Below are 18,234 nucleotides of genomic sequence, written 5' to 3'. Positions count from 1 at the left end.
AAAGTCCGATGGTCACGCCAAAGTCCGATGGTCTGCGCCAAACCCTGATAGTTTGACACGCCAAAGTCCGATGATGCGGAAAACAATTAACGTTTATAACGTCATAGCACTGCTGCGCAAAAATGCGATACCGCACCATGCCAAGCCCGATTTGTTTAAAATAAAATACAAATAAATATTAAATGCAAAGATTAACCCTAATCTTTTAGATATAGGTGCGAGACTAACACTTATCAGTCGAAAAATGTGTTAAAACTATAAGCTAGATATCTAATGGATCCAACAAACCTAAAAATCAAATATGTGCGAGGACTAACCATAAAATCTCTCGGTGAAACACATTGGTGTTCAATAACCCTTATCAGTTCGAATAGTCTACAAGGACTAGCCCTAATAGCTCTGGTAGGCGAAAACAATAAGCAATATCAGTTGTCATAATCAATGGATTTTGAATGCATTATTGTGACGTCATAAACGTTGATACTTCGCACTTTATCGGACTGGCGTCCGTAATAATCGGAGTTTGGTGCATTTAGACCATCGGACTTTGGCGTCACCATCGGACTTTGGAGTCTTACATATTTAAATTACACTCAAAAATCAAAATTATTGAAAATATTTTTTTTAAAGTAAGAAAATTAAAAATAAAACAAAATGTTGTCACTCTTAATTCTTACTTCTTGTTTGCGACAGGAAATGCATTCTATAATCTCCATGCAAAAATATTTTTTTTTAAAGTTTTTCTTCAAAATGCGAGAGATGGATTTACATTTAGATCTACCTGACTTGTACATTATTCAGTTATCATTGAAAAGAAAAGTTGCCTGTTTCTGATTAAAACTTCTCCCTCTCCAGGTTGTGGCATTGATTCTTCAACAATGGAAGCAACATCCCTGAATTTAGGACTAAATCGTGTTGCCACCAATTTCCGAAGATTCCTCGGTAGTTTTGCAGCTGCCATACTGTTGGTCTTGTGTACTTTGAACGGCTGGATAAAGTGAAACTGAAAGTAGACTCGAAATATTTGAATGTATTTCAGGTATTTTATCCTGTTCGAATCTATCTGAATTTTTAAATAATCCTAATTTGAGGGAGTCTTTTAAATTTTTTTATTGTTTCAATTTCTATTTTTTTTCCCTGGCTGCTATTGTTGACAACTAGAAAGAAATCCGGAATATATTTTTCCGTCCATGATTGATTCACTCAAGTTGTAAAGTGAAACTAGAAATCTCTGCGGCAAAACGTCAAGAAACAAAAATGGGATTAACAACAGGAATACTAAACATTGTATCTTTTTCATCATTGACAAATTGTACAATTGAGATGTTTAAGTTTTTGAGATGGGATGAACGAAACTTTGACAAGCTGTCATATAAAATAATAGAAGGTAACGTAAAGATGGTAAAACCAGGTTCTCTTTATCGTACGTTCTACATGTTCTAACCCAAATATATGGCTTTTTGACAACGGTTATTCTGTGATAATTGTTTTCAGTCATTAATTCTTAATAGGGTCCATCATAATGTGTGTTCTTTCTTATGAACGAATTATGAAATGAATATTTTTTGTAACATTGTTTTGAAGTTTTGCTTGTTTTCTTTCCCATGTTTACACATTTTAAGGTTCTGGTACCAGAGAAAGCTCAATGTAACTTGTAAATTAATCATATAACACGTTACTTGTTGATCAGTTTACAATTATTTGTAGTCTGTTGAGTATTTATGTTTTTAAAGGTATATACAAAAGGATGAGTGCACTTAAGCTATGAGAGTTGGGTCACAGTGTTTTGCACAAAATAAAATCCATAATTTCATTAAATTTATGTTTTATAGGTATTAAGCAATGTCTTGAGAGCAGGTTTTGGTATATTACATTACATGAAAGTACTAAATAATGCTGAGCAACTCTAGCTTTTGAGACAGGGGATTAACAGTTTTGTCACATTTCTTAGAATTTCTGCAAATGAGACCAATGGCCAAGTTGCGGCTCAGTGTAAACAATGTCGTTGAAAACAGGTATGCATATGAATAACAATAGACTATTGTTGTTCATATGCATACCAGTTTCCAACGACATTGGTCTCTTTTGCACAGAATGTGTATTTTAATTTAAATTTATACATATCCAAAGGACAATGTTGACCAAGTTGCGGCTTATATTTAATTTTTTTTTAAAAAGTTTCCAAACAACCGTCAAGTTAGCCACTAAATTAACAGGTCCCCGAGTGTCAGTAATTGATATTATAATCACTTTACTCACTTGACATTCCATGGTTCGATACGTCAACGCTTTCATTGAACATTTCATTGTGTTTGTCATTTGAAGTTTCTACTTGGACAGTATTTATCGAACATCAACATGTACTTCCAACTTCAAACTATGAAAGATTTTTGTGCACATATTAATAAGGTTCAAAGGTTACATGTCTCTTTTTTTACTGTGTATTTTTCGTTAGGAGTGTTTTGAAAGAATTCTGGTATTAGTGAGATTAGAAAATAATATTTAAGCTTATGTCGCCTCAGTATTATGGTCTGCAGGGCAATACATCTACCCCATCCCTAAACACTAGATTCAATTATTATTTGTGCACCATGAAACTACACAATCTCTATCTTCACCATTTAAATTCCTAATGTAGCATCTGATTGCAAAAAAAAATTCTATGTGCTATTGTTTACATTCCTCATCCATGTGATTTAAATGTCTCCGCCTATTCGCTGGTACCTTAAATTTATTCGGTAGTAACCAATATTTGCCCCCCAAAATCAAACTTCTGGAGAAATATTTTATTATGTTCTTATATATGTTATTTTTTTATAAGCAATGTCATATGTTTGTAATTATAGATTTCTAAAAAAATGTTATGTATTACAAAAAATTCAAGAAATCAGTAAATATCAAAAGCATATGCAAACACAATAAAGGTAGAATTGTTGAAATTTTGTTCATTTTGTCCTCTTTTCTAAAAAATGATATAAAGCCGGACTAGTTCGTGACGTCATAAAAACAAAAACCGTCAATAAACTACTTTGAAACTTTAATATGTTCTGTTAATTTATATTTCTCATACAATTTATAGAATTCAGCACATTTCAAGAATTTTTCAAAATTTGACTTATTAATAAATAAAATATATACATGTTGTTCATGATATAGTGCTCCCGCTCAGAACACATACATGTTCTTTTCAATGTCATTGTCTGTAATTATAGAAATATGTATGACAAAAAATCCAAGGCATAAATATCAAAAGCATATGCTAACACAATAATCATAGATTAATTTAGCAATGTATTGTAATGTAAAGATTAAAATGGGTAGCCAAAAAGGTTCCAAAATATAAAAAATTTTTTAAAACTTGAAGCAGAAATTTTGAGTTATGTACAAATGTTAAAAAGCAACTTTAATGGAAAGAAATCACTCTACCATATTTACTGTTAAGTGAACACTTAAATAAAATATACACATGTAAATGATATAGCTAGAGCTCCCCTCTGGAATACATATTCTAGATCATACTTACACATACTCATCATCTGATATATTTTGCCTTTACAGGTACAAGAGAGTCTGTCCTGGTAGATATTTTCTGTGATCTGGGTTTGCTGTTGATTTTTCTGTGCCAGCATCGACTGATGAGCCACATGAAGTATTGGAGCAGGGTGGAAATCTTGCCAATTTTTGGACATTTATATGTTATTGCTTCATCATTGACTCTGCTGGTAGGAAAAAGAAATTGTATTTAAAAAGTGATACTCAAATGCTTTCAATACCAAAGATGGCATGCGTAACATGATAGTTAGCTATAATTCAATAACATTAACTACATGTGATTGAAAAGCAGCAACAAAATTTGCTAGTAAAGATTATATAAGCAAGTTCAACATTGTGCTCCCCCACTTTTGGTTAAAGGTGCAGTTAATTGAGGGGGGGCATCAAATTTGTAATCCAATATGAAATTTTGAAAATTGAATTTACCCAAGATTCAACGAAGTACATGTATATACAATGTAACTGCATGATTTTTTGAAAACTATGAGAGTTAGGTAATCATTGAATAAATACAATTAAGTATTATCATTATGATTATAAGTGCATTTGTTTTCATTTACAGATGTTGATGACTTACTGGAGCCACATTCCTTCAGTAACAGTCTGGTCTTGGAACATTTCCTCATATCCTCTGTTGATTCTCTTCTTCCGACTCATCTATTATTTTGCATGGGGAATCCTACTTCTAGAAAATCTTGTTTATATAACACAAGTTTATGCCCCACAAATCAACAAGGTAATTGCCTAACGATAAAAATTCTTTGAAAAATTGGACTTTGTACATTCAAAAATTAGAAAAGATGTCAAAAACTGAAACACATTTCTTTGAAATTATTGCAACTCAATATTCAACTATACCTTTATTTACAGATCTTTTACCGTGATGGTCGTTTCCAGAGATCTGTTTCTTCTGGCCTAATCCATCTAAGGGAGGTTTTTCCCCACCCTGGCCTTTTGTGCTTCACCATTATTCTGTGGGTGACTCCGACCTTGACCTTGGATAGGTGGCTCCTAGCAACCGTTCTCTCCTGGTATATATACGTACCCAGACGTGTCACAAAGAAAGATTATAAATACTTCTGTGAATGTTACAGTCAAGTGAAATACTATGAAACCCATGTGTCATATTGAAGATGGCCATTTTGAACATATGTAACTGTTGGATAAATGAGCTGCTATGTAAAATAATTCGTGAACTGTGAAATCACTACCGGTAATTTATGTGGATAATTATTTTTTGTTGTTTTTGTGGTATCAAGAGACATGCAAATTCATGTTCGTTTTTACTTCTATAGATGTATACATAACAAACATATTTTACTCAATTTTTGTATACTGGTGTATGGTGTATAGTGTACTTGTTATATAGACATGAAGAATATTTTATTTTGTTTACCTACACATGTACTGTTATACACCTGGACTTTTCCTAGGATGTCAAGTGCAATTTTTAGTTAATTAAATTAGAAGTCTTTGTATAGACAAACTGTTATATTTTAATTTTTTTTGGTATATTCTTGACATAAAATTATGTTTGAATGATGATATTGAAAATACTGCCTTCACAAAAAACCTTGCCCATAACTTTTGATTTAGTGGAGCTATGACTTTTATATTTCACATATGTATTCCTTGTGATAAATGTGTTTGGGTACCACCAAATTTGACCTTTTGACCTTGACCTTGGATGGCACACTTTTACACAAAAAATTTTTTTTTTGGCCATAACTTTTGAATCGTAGATACTAGGACTTTTATATTTCACATATATATTTTTTGTGACAAGACCTTTCATTGGATACCAACAACTTTGAAATACCTTGACCTTGTGAAATATGAAAAAACTTCAACATTGACCATAACTTTTGCAGTTACGGGCTAGGGCTTTCATTTTTCATATATGTATTCCTTGTGTAAAGACCTTTCATTGGATACCAAGAACTGTGTTTTGTTTGGCCTACTTTTAAAAAACTATGACCTTTGCCACAACTTTTGAACAGTAGATACTAGGACTTTCATATTTCACATATATATTCTTTGTGGCAAGACCTTTCATTTGATATGAACAACTTTGACCTTATGACCTTGACCTTGGAGATTTCTGAACTTACGAAAAAACTTCAACATTGACCATAACTTTTGAACGGTACGGGCTAGGGCTTTCATACTTCATATGTGTAATTCTTGTATGAAGGCCTTTCATTGGATACCAAGAACTTTGATCCTTTCAAAAACCTTGGAACTTTTCAAAAACTATTTTTGCCACAACTTTTGAAAGTAGTACTAGGACTTTCATATTTCACATATATATTATTTGTGGCAAAACCTTTCATTTGATATGAACAACTTTGACCTTATGACCTTGACTTTGGAGATTTCATTATAAAAAACTTTAACATTGACCATAACTTTTGAACGGTACGGGCTAGGGCTTTCATACTTCATATATGTATTCCTTGTGTGAAGGCCTTTTTGGATACCAAGAACTTCACCCTTTCAACTTGACCTTGATGTGGCACTTTTCAAAAACTATGACCTTTGCCACAACTTTTGAACGGTAGATACTAGGACTTTCATATTTCACATATGTATTCTTTGTGACAAGACCTTTCATTTGATATCAACAACTTTGACCTTTTGAAGTTGATCTTGGAAACAGTTGAAAAAACTTTTTTACATTAACTTTTGAATGGCAAAGGCTAGGGCTTTCATACTTCACCTATGTAATCCTTGTGATGTCATCAGATACCAAACACTTTAACCCTTTGACCTTGACCTTGGAGTTCAGTGATGATTTCTAAATAAATGATATATGATAGGGTGTTCATATTACACACAATATGTCATTAAAAATGACATCTCACTCACAAAGACACTGAAAGCGGGGGACCACAATTCCTTGAATTTGCTTGTTTTGGTATATTCTTGACATAAAATTATGTTTGAATGATATTATTGAAAATACTGCTCTTGATGAAAATTGTTGCATTTTTATGATGTTGACAATAAATAATAAAACAAAATGTGTTTGAACAACATGTATGCCCCCATATGGCACAACTCAGAGCAAATGAAGTTTTTTTTTTTCAAAAGTAGGTCATACCCTAAGGTCATCAGGGAAAAATTGTTAGTACCCATAGAGTCTTGTCAAAAGAAATACACTTGTGAAATATGAAAGCCCAGACCCCCACTACTCAGCAGTTTTGGCAAAGGTTTAAGTTTTTCAACAGAGGTCAAACTCAAGGCAAAAAATGTATGTAAAGGTCTTGTCACACAGAAAGCATGTTAAATATAAAAGAGCTAGGAACCACCTGTTTAGAAGTTATGGGCAATTTTTTCAAAAGTAGGTCAAACATCAAGGTCAAGGCATCAGTGAATTTTGATACTCAGAGAAAGGTCTTAGAACAATGGATAGTTTTGTGACTTTATATAAAATCTTATCATGTCTAACCTTTCAAAAATTAAATGCAGCATCTAAGTTTTTGCAAATAAATTAAGTAAACAGTCCAAATTTAAAATACCCCTGCATCTAAAATTACCAGTACATAGAAATATATTTGTACATGCACATTGACATTGAATATTTTGTGACTCTTCATTAAATAATTTAAAAATTTGATTTAAAATAAGAGATGTTTAATCTTCGATTTAAATGCAAAAAGATTCCCAAAGAAATGAAATTTATTAAAACTTGATTGAGTGGTCATATTAAAAAAAAATAAATATGCAAGAAAGACTTTTGTAGATCCAAAATCTAACATAGATTTCATCTTAATGAATAGCTATTAAAATAAAAGAAAATGGAAATTGCTATTTGTTCATTTGTGACATTTAACAGAAGTTTTGGACATTACGATACAAGTACACAATCGTAACAATAAAAGCACCTTTAGTGACTACGTAAAATTTAATGTACACTGTACATTCTTATGAAACATTAAAAGAAAAATAAATAAACACAACAATGAAAAGTACAGAGGTTAAAAAATGCTGATGCTAAATCTACATCTTTATAAATGGGTCTCATTCATTTGCACACTGAATATTAACCAAACAAAATACATGTAAATGGTTTCCTTTGATAAATATTTCTACATGCATTTACAGAAAAATTGTTGAAGTTCATGTGTAATCCACTGAAGGATAATGATTTTAAAAAATCTTTTTTTACAATGCTTTGAGTCATTTATTTTGGAACACCTTTGAAGAAAATTATTTAGCTTATATCGGTATATGTTCATTATAAACATGATAAAATCCTTCCTTAAATTAATTTCAAAGAAAATCTTTTAACCCAAAGTTGCATCACTCAAATCTACATACATGTAAATAAGTGTAGAAATGAATCACAAAGAAAATGACAAACAATATCAAAGGACTGTACTCCAGGTACTAGGTAATAAATTATCAAATCTACAGATAAAGCATTTTAAAAGAATTATATAAATAATTCAATACACTTCGTGAAAAAGTAAAAGCAAAATGAACTTTGTGACATTAGTAAGTACATCACCATTCATTGGTGTAAAATGTCTCCAAATTGAAACATAATCTTTGAAGTATTTCTTAGAAATTCAGTGTTTGAATTCAATAATGCACAAGTCTGTACTACATGCTAATGTAATGAAAATCAATGAGAAAAAAAGTTTTAAAGTATTTCAAAAAATGTGTAAATGGGCCCAAAAGGAGCAAGATATAATGATACAAATTTGTTGAAAAATATATTGTTATAAAAGTAAGACAGGAAAAAGGTAATTGCAAGTATTAGGGGAAAATGTTCTTCTCATATGTCCTTTTCAGTAGATATATACAAAATGGAATATGTAAAATTTACGTATAATATCAGTAAGCAAATACATGTACATATGTTTCATGCTTAATGTAAAGATATCAAAAGAACCTGAATACAATCTTTCCATATCTGTTCCAGCTACCCTGGTTGAATATTCCACTTGGGTCTTACTCAGTCAGTAATTCAATAGAATTTAACTGCACTCAAGGCTTGGTCCAGACTTTGTTTGGAAGGCAGCATGGGATACATTGTGTTGGGGTATGGTGCAGAAGGGCTGAGCACAGACTCTCGAGAACTTGTCTTGTCTTCCATGTAAGGTGTTTGTTGTTTTAGAGGGGTATAAGGTGGTGGATCATCTTCTTCAACATCTGTCACAACAAATATTTTAATATGTCTATTAATATAAAATAGAAATAAATACATGAGGTGATTTCAAGATCATTTTCAGACTACATTTTAATTTTGTGGCAGTATTACTTAAAACAAATATTATACACATGTAGAATTGTTCTTCCATATATATATGTGAAATTGCAGATTTCTACAGATGAGTGCAGAAGTCATTACTAAAATTCAAAATTACAATGTACTGGAAAAAAATTTATTTTCCTCTAACTAAAATGAAGTTTTCTCCTATGTATAAACACCTGAGAATTTTTCTTAATCCTACAAATATTTTTTAAAATGGGCAATGCAGCCTAGACAAGATTTAACTTTATGGACATTGTTGTACAAATTTCTAGCTCTCATTATATCTACTATTACCTCTGATTGAAGCTCATCTTTGTACAGACTAAATAAACCTCTGTATGATAGACTAGGAGTTAGTAAACTGTTTACTACTACATGGTGTATATTCATGAGATATCATGTGAATTAATTTTGTCATGTATTCTGATAAATACCACTCTCTACGCATCATCCAATGGTTGACAGTAGAGAGAGAGGGGGAGGGGGAGAGAGAGAAGTAAGACTAAATTTAAACAGTCAGATCTTTGTCACTCAGCATCTTTGTTAGCAAAAAGTTCGACTCTGTTACTCTCATGAATATAAACAAATCTAATACCAGGCTACTGAAGTTACTTTGTCATGTACATTTAGTTTCTGTGGACTAACCTGGTGTCTTGCAGTGGTATGCTGGAAACGATGGAGGTGGATTCAGTCTAAAGGACTCTCTTCTGTACTTGTGTAGTTTTTCCTTTGCTTTGTACAGATGATTCTGTGTTTTACTGGATCCTGTAAAATGGTAACTAATCATACAATTTCAATGCATTTTCCATACAAGGTAATCAATGAAACAGGATATTACATGCACCTCTCTGGTTTTAGGAAATTAAAAGATATGTATGATTTAAATAGAAATTAAAATAAAAAAAACTGCATTACTGTACAATGATGTATATGTAATTTTCCCTTATAATGGGCCTTTTTTATGAATGCTATAGTATACAGTTAATACATGTATTAATGAATATATTTAATTAATATTAAGTGCTCATCAGATTTCAGTTTGTCAAACAAGTCACCACAAACCTGTATATTTCACTTCCTCCAACTCTTTCCCATGAACATCTGGGATCTCCATGGCAACATCCTTAAATACAAATGACAAAATATTAATGACGTGTGAACATGACCTCTGAGACACCCACCATACAAAACATTATGTGTCTCAAAGACTTTCTAGTAGTAGAATGTCTTATATTGGATTATTTAACATGTTCAGTTTTCATACATTCATAACCATTTAGGATACATTTGTACATTTTAGGCATTCAAAAAAGAATTTACCTTCTGAGCCTTGAAAACTGTAGAGCATTTCTTCCCTAACTCTATGTATGCTTCAGCAATCCTTACAAAGCCCTCTTTTAATCGAATCATCTTCACTGCTTCATTTTCTCGTATTCTTTCAGTGACTGAAATAAAATAATATTACAAACATGAAAATTTGACTTTGATGAGAGCAAGAATAGACCTTTTATCATATTAATATCTTTAACATGTTTAATGCATGTGCATGCATATAGTGATATATACCTTCAATTTCAGCTTTCTCTCTTTCTGATTTTGCTTCATATAATTTTGTTTCCAGATTTCTTCTATCTGCCTCACAGTTTCTCTTAAACATGAAAAACAGCAGGATTTATTGTATGAAATGAAGAGTCATAGACAAATTTTATATGTGTGTTCTAAAATTTAAGGCTATTTTATTTGTTAAAGACATAATTGTAGAATATCACATAAAATTCTAATATAAATGTACATATATTTGATACATGTTGGTACAGGCATTGATTCGTATAAATAATTTTTTTTACATATTCATAAATATGTAATGTTATTCCTTTTGATATAAGAACTGTGCCAGTACATGGATACATGTACTTTTAACTGTATTCCATGCAACATTCACAGTATCAACTATGAACTCAAAACACATGCAAGTGGATTAGTAATTACATCAATTCTTTGGTTGAGGCATATTTCAAGGATCAGATTTTATGAAATAATAAGTAATATAACAAAATATTGAATTCTGTAAGAGAGATTGAAAGGAACAGATTTCAAGAAAGGTAACTCTATTCAATACAACAACACATACTTTACCACTCCCACAAATTATTGAAAACTTGGGTTCATACACAGACTGAAATTTACATGTATATTATTTCTAGCTGGTAAATTGCTTAAACTAAATGCCATAAATTATATATTTTTTTCTCTTCAAAACATGCTTTAATATGCCTGTATATATGCATATTTGAAATGCATTTCAATAAATTTGATGTTTTAAATAATATAATGCCACATGGTTTTTATCTTGTTTGTGATACACGTCATGTTAAACATAGTATGAAATAGCAGTTAAGTTAAAAATCTCAATATGAACAGTTGATCAATCCCCATCCATGTCTCAAAAAGAGTTGCTACAATAGTTTTAAAACCATCATTTTTTTTAATTTTTCAAATCTTTATTTTAACTATCAAAGTTACATCAATAACATCATAACAAATCATGTGGTTCTTTATAAACATACCTTTTCAGCCTTAGTCAAGTCTTTTCTCAGTTTTGATTCTTTTTGTTCACAATTGCTCTGCAAGAGTTTAAAAATAATATTGGAATGAATTCTTAATCATGTGTACAACAGAAAAGTTCAAAACACAAAGGATAAAAGGATAATCTGCTTGTCCCTGGTGAGAATAAATTTTTTTATGTGGTGATTTTTCATCTGATTATATCTGTCGATAATTTTACACTTACACTCTAAGCAAATATATAGAGTGATACCCATAAATTACTGATTTCCTAAGACACAGTTTGAAAAAATAAAAGAAAGTTAAGAAATCTGAAACAAGGCTTGACAAAACATGTATTTAACAGTTCCTCCTTGTGTTATGAGTAAAATCTTTCAAAAAATATTTATTAGGGTAATTGGGTTGCAATGGGATGATACTAGTACATATCATATATATTGATTCTAAGTGAGGATGACACACATATCGAAATACATATCGAATAATATTTTTTCATTGAGCACTTAACATTTTGTGTTAATCGCAATGGGAACTCTTTAAACCGACATTACAAAACTATTTGCAGGACTGTTTCAGACCGTTAAAAGGTTATAAAGTATTAAAAATAAGCTAAGATATGATTAATTATTTGATACCATTTGAAAAGCCAGAGAAAGCTTAACCAACATAAAATTAATACCTTAAGTAGTGACAAAAAATTGTCGGCTGAATCGAGGGTTTTAACAACGCTTGGATCTGTAGCTCTCTGCTTTATCTATTATTATCTGTCCTAATTTTCTCAAGCAGAGAGCTACTGTTCTGCAGCTAGTCTCCTTAATGCTTTTCAAATGACAATGAAGTACTTTACATATTACAAAACTACTGGTACTTTACCAGATTTTCTTTGGCTTGTGAAACTTGTTTTTCTCCCTCTAAGACCATTTCAAACATTTGTTTGTATTCTTTCAAATGTCCTGAAATAAGATAATAGAATTATTCGTATCAAACATGATAAAAGTTCTTTGATGAATTCATTTTTATTTGTATTTAATATAAAATCCATAATTGCCGGTGCGGAATTAACAAGTCCTTTTTTAAATAAAAAATAATAAAAATTTTGTACACGTTATACAGATTAAACATTTTTGTTTTTTTTTTTAATGAATTCTCTGACAATAAAATGAAACACTCACCAATAAAATCCTTTTGAACATCTGTCCACAAAAGGTTTAACTCAGTTATGTGATTAGCAACATCCTATATTTCAAAAGAAAAAAAAAAATATAAGAAAACAAATGAAAAAGAACTGACTTTAATTAAAGTTTAAAAATTAATTTATAGTTTTAGATGACAGAATATAAATACACTGTAATCACCAAGACTGCACTTTGTTGTTTTCACCGTTAATACGGGTTATGAGTGTTTGTTTTGATTTTTTTTATTAAGCCTTTATTAACATATTCAATTGCACATATTATTACATACATTGAGAAAATGGTTTGAATCAATTTTTTTTAATGCCTTGATCAGATTGAATAATAGGCAAAAATAACATAACAGGCCCTTCAAATTCATGATTTTTTTATACCTGAATGGCCCGGTTTTCTTCATTTACTGCCCATCTCATCATATCTTGACATGCTAAAAAGTAGACATGCTATACTTATAACAACAGATTTTCATTTGATCACACCGTTATGGACATGCAAAATTAAACATTTAAAGCAAAATATGAGCTGAAATTTTTTAATGATTTATCATGTCTTTGCTGAAGTCAATCCTAAAATTTAGACTGTAAAATGAATATAGCTCACCAGAGTTCTGAGAATTCATGAAGCCTTTAGCACTTTCTCTCATATCTTTTAATTCAGATATCATGACATTTAAATCGGAACTTTCTCCAGATCCCAAAGACTTCAACTTTGCTCCGCTCCTAAAGAAATATTAATTAATCAATGTTAATTAAGTAGCATGACAAGATCTTGCTCAAATCAACATGGTCACAAAAAATATATATATATATAACCAAATTACCGTATATAAATAAACTAAAATATACATGATATAGCCATCCAAGTTAAGGTAATTCATAAACCCTCCACTCACTCAGGTAAAATTTTTCTTTAGCTTTCATGATTTTCCAAATTAAATGTATATGCTGAATAAAATACGAACATTTATAGCATGGCTTGCGCGGCAAAATTTGACCAAAAAACGCACTTCAGCTTGACAAATTTATAAGGGAATAATAGACATTTGTGTCATTAAGAGTTATCTCTCTTATCAGAGTATCAATGTACCTTAAGCACAAAAAAAATGTTTGTTGTAATTAATATACAAAATGTAATGTGGACTATCAAAAAGCAGCCCAAATCAAAGATAGGTCACAGGGACTCATTATGACTTATTCAATTGGTATTCTTTGAATTTGACCACCATACTAAACATGCTAAACTCTGCTAAAATTAAGTCTATCTTTTTTTAACTTAAATTTTTTAAGTTTAAATGTTTTGTACCTGCGAATTGCTCTTGAAGCTTTATCCATGTTAACTGAATAAATGTTTCAGCCTTTTGAACACATGATACTACTATTATGAATGCAAAGTTTTAAAGCTTGCATTTGAAAATAACAATACAATGTTTACAAATTCAATTTCCGCGGGCCTGAACCGGAAGTGACGAAAAAATTAATTCACTCGTACTAAAAGTTATTTGGAATTTCCATGTTTCTATGAAAGTGAAAGTAGGTGAAATAAAAAAAGGTAAGTTTATTTGATTTTACTATTTTTAGATTTCATTTTGAGTTAATAAACAAAATATCTCGACATTCTCATGTTTTTAAAGTACTTTGAAAACACTAGATCAAAAAAGAAGAGACACACCCCTTTATTAATTTACTTCCTTGTCATTCACTCATTGTATTTTCTCTCTTTCCTTCTCTCTCTCTCTCTCTCTCTCTCTCTCTCGAAGTGAGGGGGAATTGTGGAAAAAAGTATGAATCTCAGAGATTAGTGCCACAGTACTCAAAGACTGAGCAATAGTTTTGTGTGCTACAAAAATCGAGGGAGACAATGAATCTCGTTATCAAATGATGTACTGATCGTAGCAAAAAGCCCCGGTTAGGTCTTGTCGCGAGACACAGTTAGATTATTCTACCCTCCACCAACACAAAAAGGGTATTTGAGATATATATAGTAGATTCCAAAATTATAGTTATACACATGTTCATTCTGATTTATTTTATTACATGTACAATGTTTAGCATTACTTGTCTTTATTTATTTTTTTTTTATATACCTAGATTGAATTTTGTATTTCGCAACTGAGCCAAACAATAGCTGCAAATAAAAAAAAAAATGAAAATTTCTCTATAAATCCCCTTAAATTATTTATGACCGAAAAGGCACTTGCCTTTGTTTCCTTTAAATCATGCTAATTGACAACACTTGCACTGATATAGAAAAATGAATATAGAATATTGTTGCTACGTTTATATATCCGCTTATGTAAAACTAGGACCCGCATGTTACCAAATAAAATGGCACATTATATTTTCGCATTTATTTTTATTGTAATGAAGTGCATATTTACCACACTTTACTTGCTTGAATATCATATACATGTAAATATTAAATATATTTTAAAATATATTAATGCCAATATTTCAGACAATGGGAGGAGACCAAAAAACTTCAAATGTTGATAATAATATAGAGGAACTGCTAAACATACTAACCTCTTTATGTAAGGAACATGGAACAGCAATTCCAAAGCTACACAGGTCCCTGGAGATTTTGATGACGATTAAGGAAGAAGTAAAGGATCTCCAAGTCTCTGCAGATCAGGATACTATATCCACATTGAACCTTAAAGACTTGGATGTACCTTGGAAAAAGATCGGTGCTGGAAATTTTGGAAGCGTATACAAAACAACATGGAAAAGTTCTGCAACTGTGGCTATAAAAGTCTTAAAAGAACAAGCCAAACATCAGGCTCGTGAATCCAAACTTCTGCGATATTTAAGCCATGAAAATATTATAGCTTATAGAGGGATGGGGTACATCCAGACAGAGGAAGAACTGAAGCGCACTTTGGGCATCAAGGATGAAAAGGAGGTTTTTCAGACACCGTGTATGTTTTTTGTCATGGAATTTATACCTACGAATCTGTATCGATACATAGTTCAACAAGAGAGCCATGAGAGACAAGGTCTTTCACTTGGAAAAGCTTGGGATATTGGGAAGCAAATCGCCAGCGCGCTAAGCTATCTACATTCAGAAGGAATTGTACACAGGGATTTGAAACCAGACAACATTTTGATTCAGGGATATGTGAACAAATTCATTATCAAAATCGCAGACTTCGGTTTGGCGTGGAAGAATGATCAGATTGACAAACAACAAACAAGATATGGTTCGGTGATGTCTAGCAGCAACGTAATGTCCGAAATAAGCGGTTACGTAAACATAAGATGGGGACCTCCAGAATTCAGGTCATCTTCCGAAAGCAGTAAAAGTCATACTATAACCGACTACCAGAAAGGTGATATATACTGTTTTGGCTTAATCATGCTGTTCACAATATCTGGCTTAAAGCCCTTAGCAGAACTTTCCTCTTCAAGCATAGGGGATGAAATAGATCTTCCATCAACTTCCATTCCAACGGATTACATAACAAATTCTAAAGACCTTGTAGGAAAATGTATAATAGAATGCACGAATGAGAAGCCTGAAGTAAGACCCGCAGCAGAAGATGTGATTCAGAAATATTATAGAGGGAAAAACCCATACCTTTCAGAAGCAGAGGAGAGAGAGTTATTTTCCTGTGGATTTATGGATAAGACAGACATATTCGTTGCAGATTCCTGCACAGACGAAGACGCTACTCAGATTGGCTATTTTGAATCTGGATACCGACCAAGTGGGTACCAACATGAAGACTTGAATTGTCCAATCCAAGTAGAGTCCAGACCTTGCAGGGATAGATATGAAAATTGGGACAAAGAGGAAGAATATACCGAAAATTACCAAGAATTTAGCAAGCAGGCAAAGGCTAAAATAATCGACAACAATCCCACCGTGGCATTAAAAAGTCTAGCATTTGCCCGTCCTGGTGAAGACGAGTGTCAAAGGGTTGAAATGTTTTTTAAGCAGTCAGAATACGTTCATCACAGAGCTATGAGAAAAATTTGGATGAGCTTGAGCGATCAACAAAAGCGAGATGCTATTCCAAACAAAGGAGACGTGAATCCCTATTTTAGCAATACATTTGGACTGCATGTTGCGATTCTGACAAACGAAGGTCCAGGAAAGCCTCAATACTTCGTTTTTCCCCAGCGTGCAAAGCGTGCAGGAATGTCAGCCCCGGGGGCTTTTACATGTGGTGCAGTTGAAAGTGCATCGACCCCAGACATTCAAGGAGAGGGAAATTCAAGATCAGTAAACCTTGTCAATACGGCAATTCGTGGTCTACGAGAAGAACTTGGTCTTGAATTGACCGATTCCGACGCCGAAGCAGTCTGTTTGACCACGATCTATCTGAAAACCGATACCCACGAATGGGGACTTTGCGGATTCGTTGATCTTACGGATAACAGAATTAAACCTGAAAATCGAATCAGTGCAGATAATTTAAAAGATCGTTTCTCTAGTGGTCCAAAAGACAAATTTGAACACCAGACATTAACGTTTGTGAAATTTACGCTAGAAGACATGGTGGACTTTGTTTTTGAAAACCATGATAATTTTGCCAGTTCCGCTAAACTAGTCGTTGTGAAGGTTCTACAAGCATTTTTTGGATGGTCGCGAGTACAGAGAGAGTTTGAATCTCGAAAGGTTACCTCAGAGAAATAAAGTTTATACATGTATATGTATTTACAGACAATATAAATGAAGCTTATTTTAGAGTTACTGTATGATGTAAGTACATGTAGATTCAAATATACTGTGATGTTCTGTAGAGCCGCTTTTAGCTTTACTTCCAACGCAATTAAGATGTAACACTTCAGTGTTAGAGTGTCTTTCAACTTCAATAATATCCTCCTCTCCATCATATCCAAAGCAATGATAAATTCATATCTGACTTTGCTGAGTTTATTGTGTCTTGATATCGATCTTGAATCAACTTTATAATTACATGCCATCTATTTAAAACCATTGGTCAATCAAATGCTTTAGAATTTGAAATCGTGTTACAAAATTCCATTGTTAAATCTACCACCAGATCTTTCATCCTTTTAAGTTTTTGCCTTACTACATTATCATGCAAGAACAGTCTCGTTTATCAACAGGTTCTTGCTTTCTACTGTGATACGAAATAATTCCCCATTACAAATGAAAAAAAAAATATGCCTATTGCCTGGCAAAATTTGAAAATAAGAAGCATATTGAACAATAGAGAAAAAGCAAAAGTACAGCAAGAGACTCTTACCTGAAAACAAATAAAAAAATTCGTTTCGCAATATACAAATAATGAATTTAACAAACAATGTCCATGTAATACATTTATTTTCCTTTAATTTGAAAATTTTAAACATTATATAATGTTGCAATTAGTCCTTTTGTACATTTCAATGATAAAGAGTATATCTTCTTTATCCAAATGTTTCTAATTTGCCACTTTCCCACCACATTTTAGGAGCTAGAGTAGCGAATCAGAAACCATTGGTTAAAAAGGTGACAGCGAATAGAATAATTTCTCAGAGCTGTCACTTTGATGAATAAGATATTACACTGACATTGCGAAATGGTGCTATAGATATTAACATGTTTATCTAAAATGCCTAATACTTATATAGATAAAAATTAAAAATACAAACAAAGCATTGAAATGACATTGCACTGCAAATTGTACTTTAACAAATATACAATAAACGC

The 18,234-nt window shown here is 31.9% G+C and overlaps 2 protein-coding genes across 2 annotated transcripts in view; one reads left to right on the top strand and one right to left on the bottom strand.

The window, feature by feature from the left end:
- LOC134249152 (uncharacterized) overlaps window positions 1-14,026 on the bottom strand; it is a 33,651-nt gene extending 19,625 nt beyond the window's left edge. Inside the window, exons 1-12 of the mRNA XM_062731508.1 lie at window positions 13,876-14,026; window positions 13,174-13,292; window positions 12,948-13,000; window positions 12,553-12,616; window positions 12,254-12,333; window positions 11,383-11,439; window positions 10,382-10,463; window positions 10,136-10,260; window positions 9,878-9,938; window positions 9,461-9,580; window positions 8,631-8,712; window positions 4,130-4,183 (exon numbers count right to left, since the gene is read on the bottom strand). Coding sequence (XP_062587492.1) covers window positions 4,130-4,183; window positions 8,631-8,712; window positions 9,461-9,580; window positions 9,878-9,938; window positions 10,136-10,260; window positions 10,382-10,463; window positions 11,383-11,439; window positions 12,254-12,333; window positions 12,553-12,616; window positions 12,948-13,000; window positions 13,174-13,292; window positions 13,876-13,904 — 926 coding nt within the window. The 5' untranslated portion in view covers window positions 13,905-14,026. The remainder of the gene's footprint in view (window positions 1-4,129; window positions 4,184-8,630; window positions 8,713-9,460; window positions 9,581-9,877; window positions 9,939-10,135; window positions 10,261-10,381; window positions 10,464-11,382; window positions 11,440-12,253; window positions 12,334-12,552; window positions 12,617-12,947; window positions 13,001-13,173; window positions 13,293-13,875) is intronic.
- Window positions 14,027-15,030: 1,004 nt separating this feature from the next.
- LOC134249149 (uncharacterized) lies at window positions 15,031-17,952 on the top strand. The gene has a single exon (XM_062731502.1). The coding sequence runs from the start codon at window positions 15,031-15,033 to the stop codon at window positions 17,209-17,211; it is 2,181 nt and encodes a 726-aa protein (XP_062587486.1). The 3' UTR covers window positions 17,212-17,952.
- The last annotated feature ends 282 nt before the right edge of the window (window positions 17,953-18,234 follow it).

This window comes from Saccostrea cucullata, unplaced genomic scaffold (genome assembly GCF_032062105.1).
Source record: "Saccostrea cucullata isolate Sc308-1 unplaced genomic scaffold, CSIRO_AGI_Scuc_v1 ctg25, whole genome shotgun sequence".
Taxonomy (NCBI): Eukaryota; Metazoa; Mollusca; class Bivalvia; order Ostreida; family Ostreidae; genus Saccostrea; species Saccostrea cuccullata.
Note: the sequence above shows the minus strand (reverse complement) of the source record. Positions and strands in the feature narration are given on the sequence as shown.

Excerpts from the sequence above, each read along its gene's own strand:
- LOC134249149 (XM_062731502.1), top strand. The coding sequence starts at position 15,031 with ATGGGAGGAGACCAAAAAACTTCAAATGTTGATAATAATATAGAGGAA.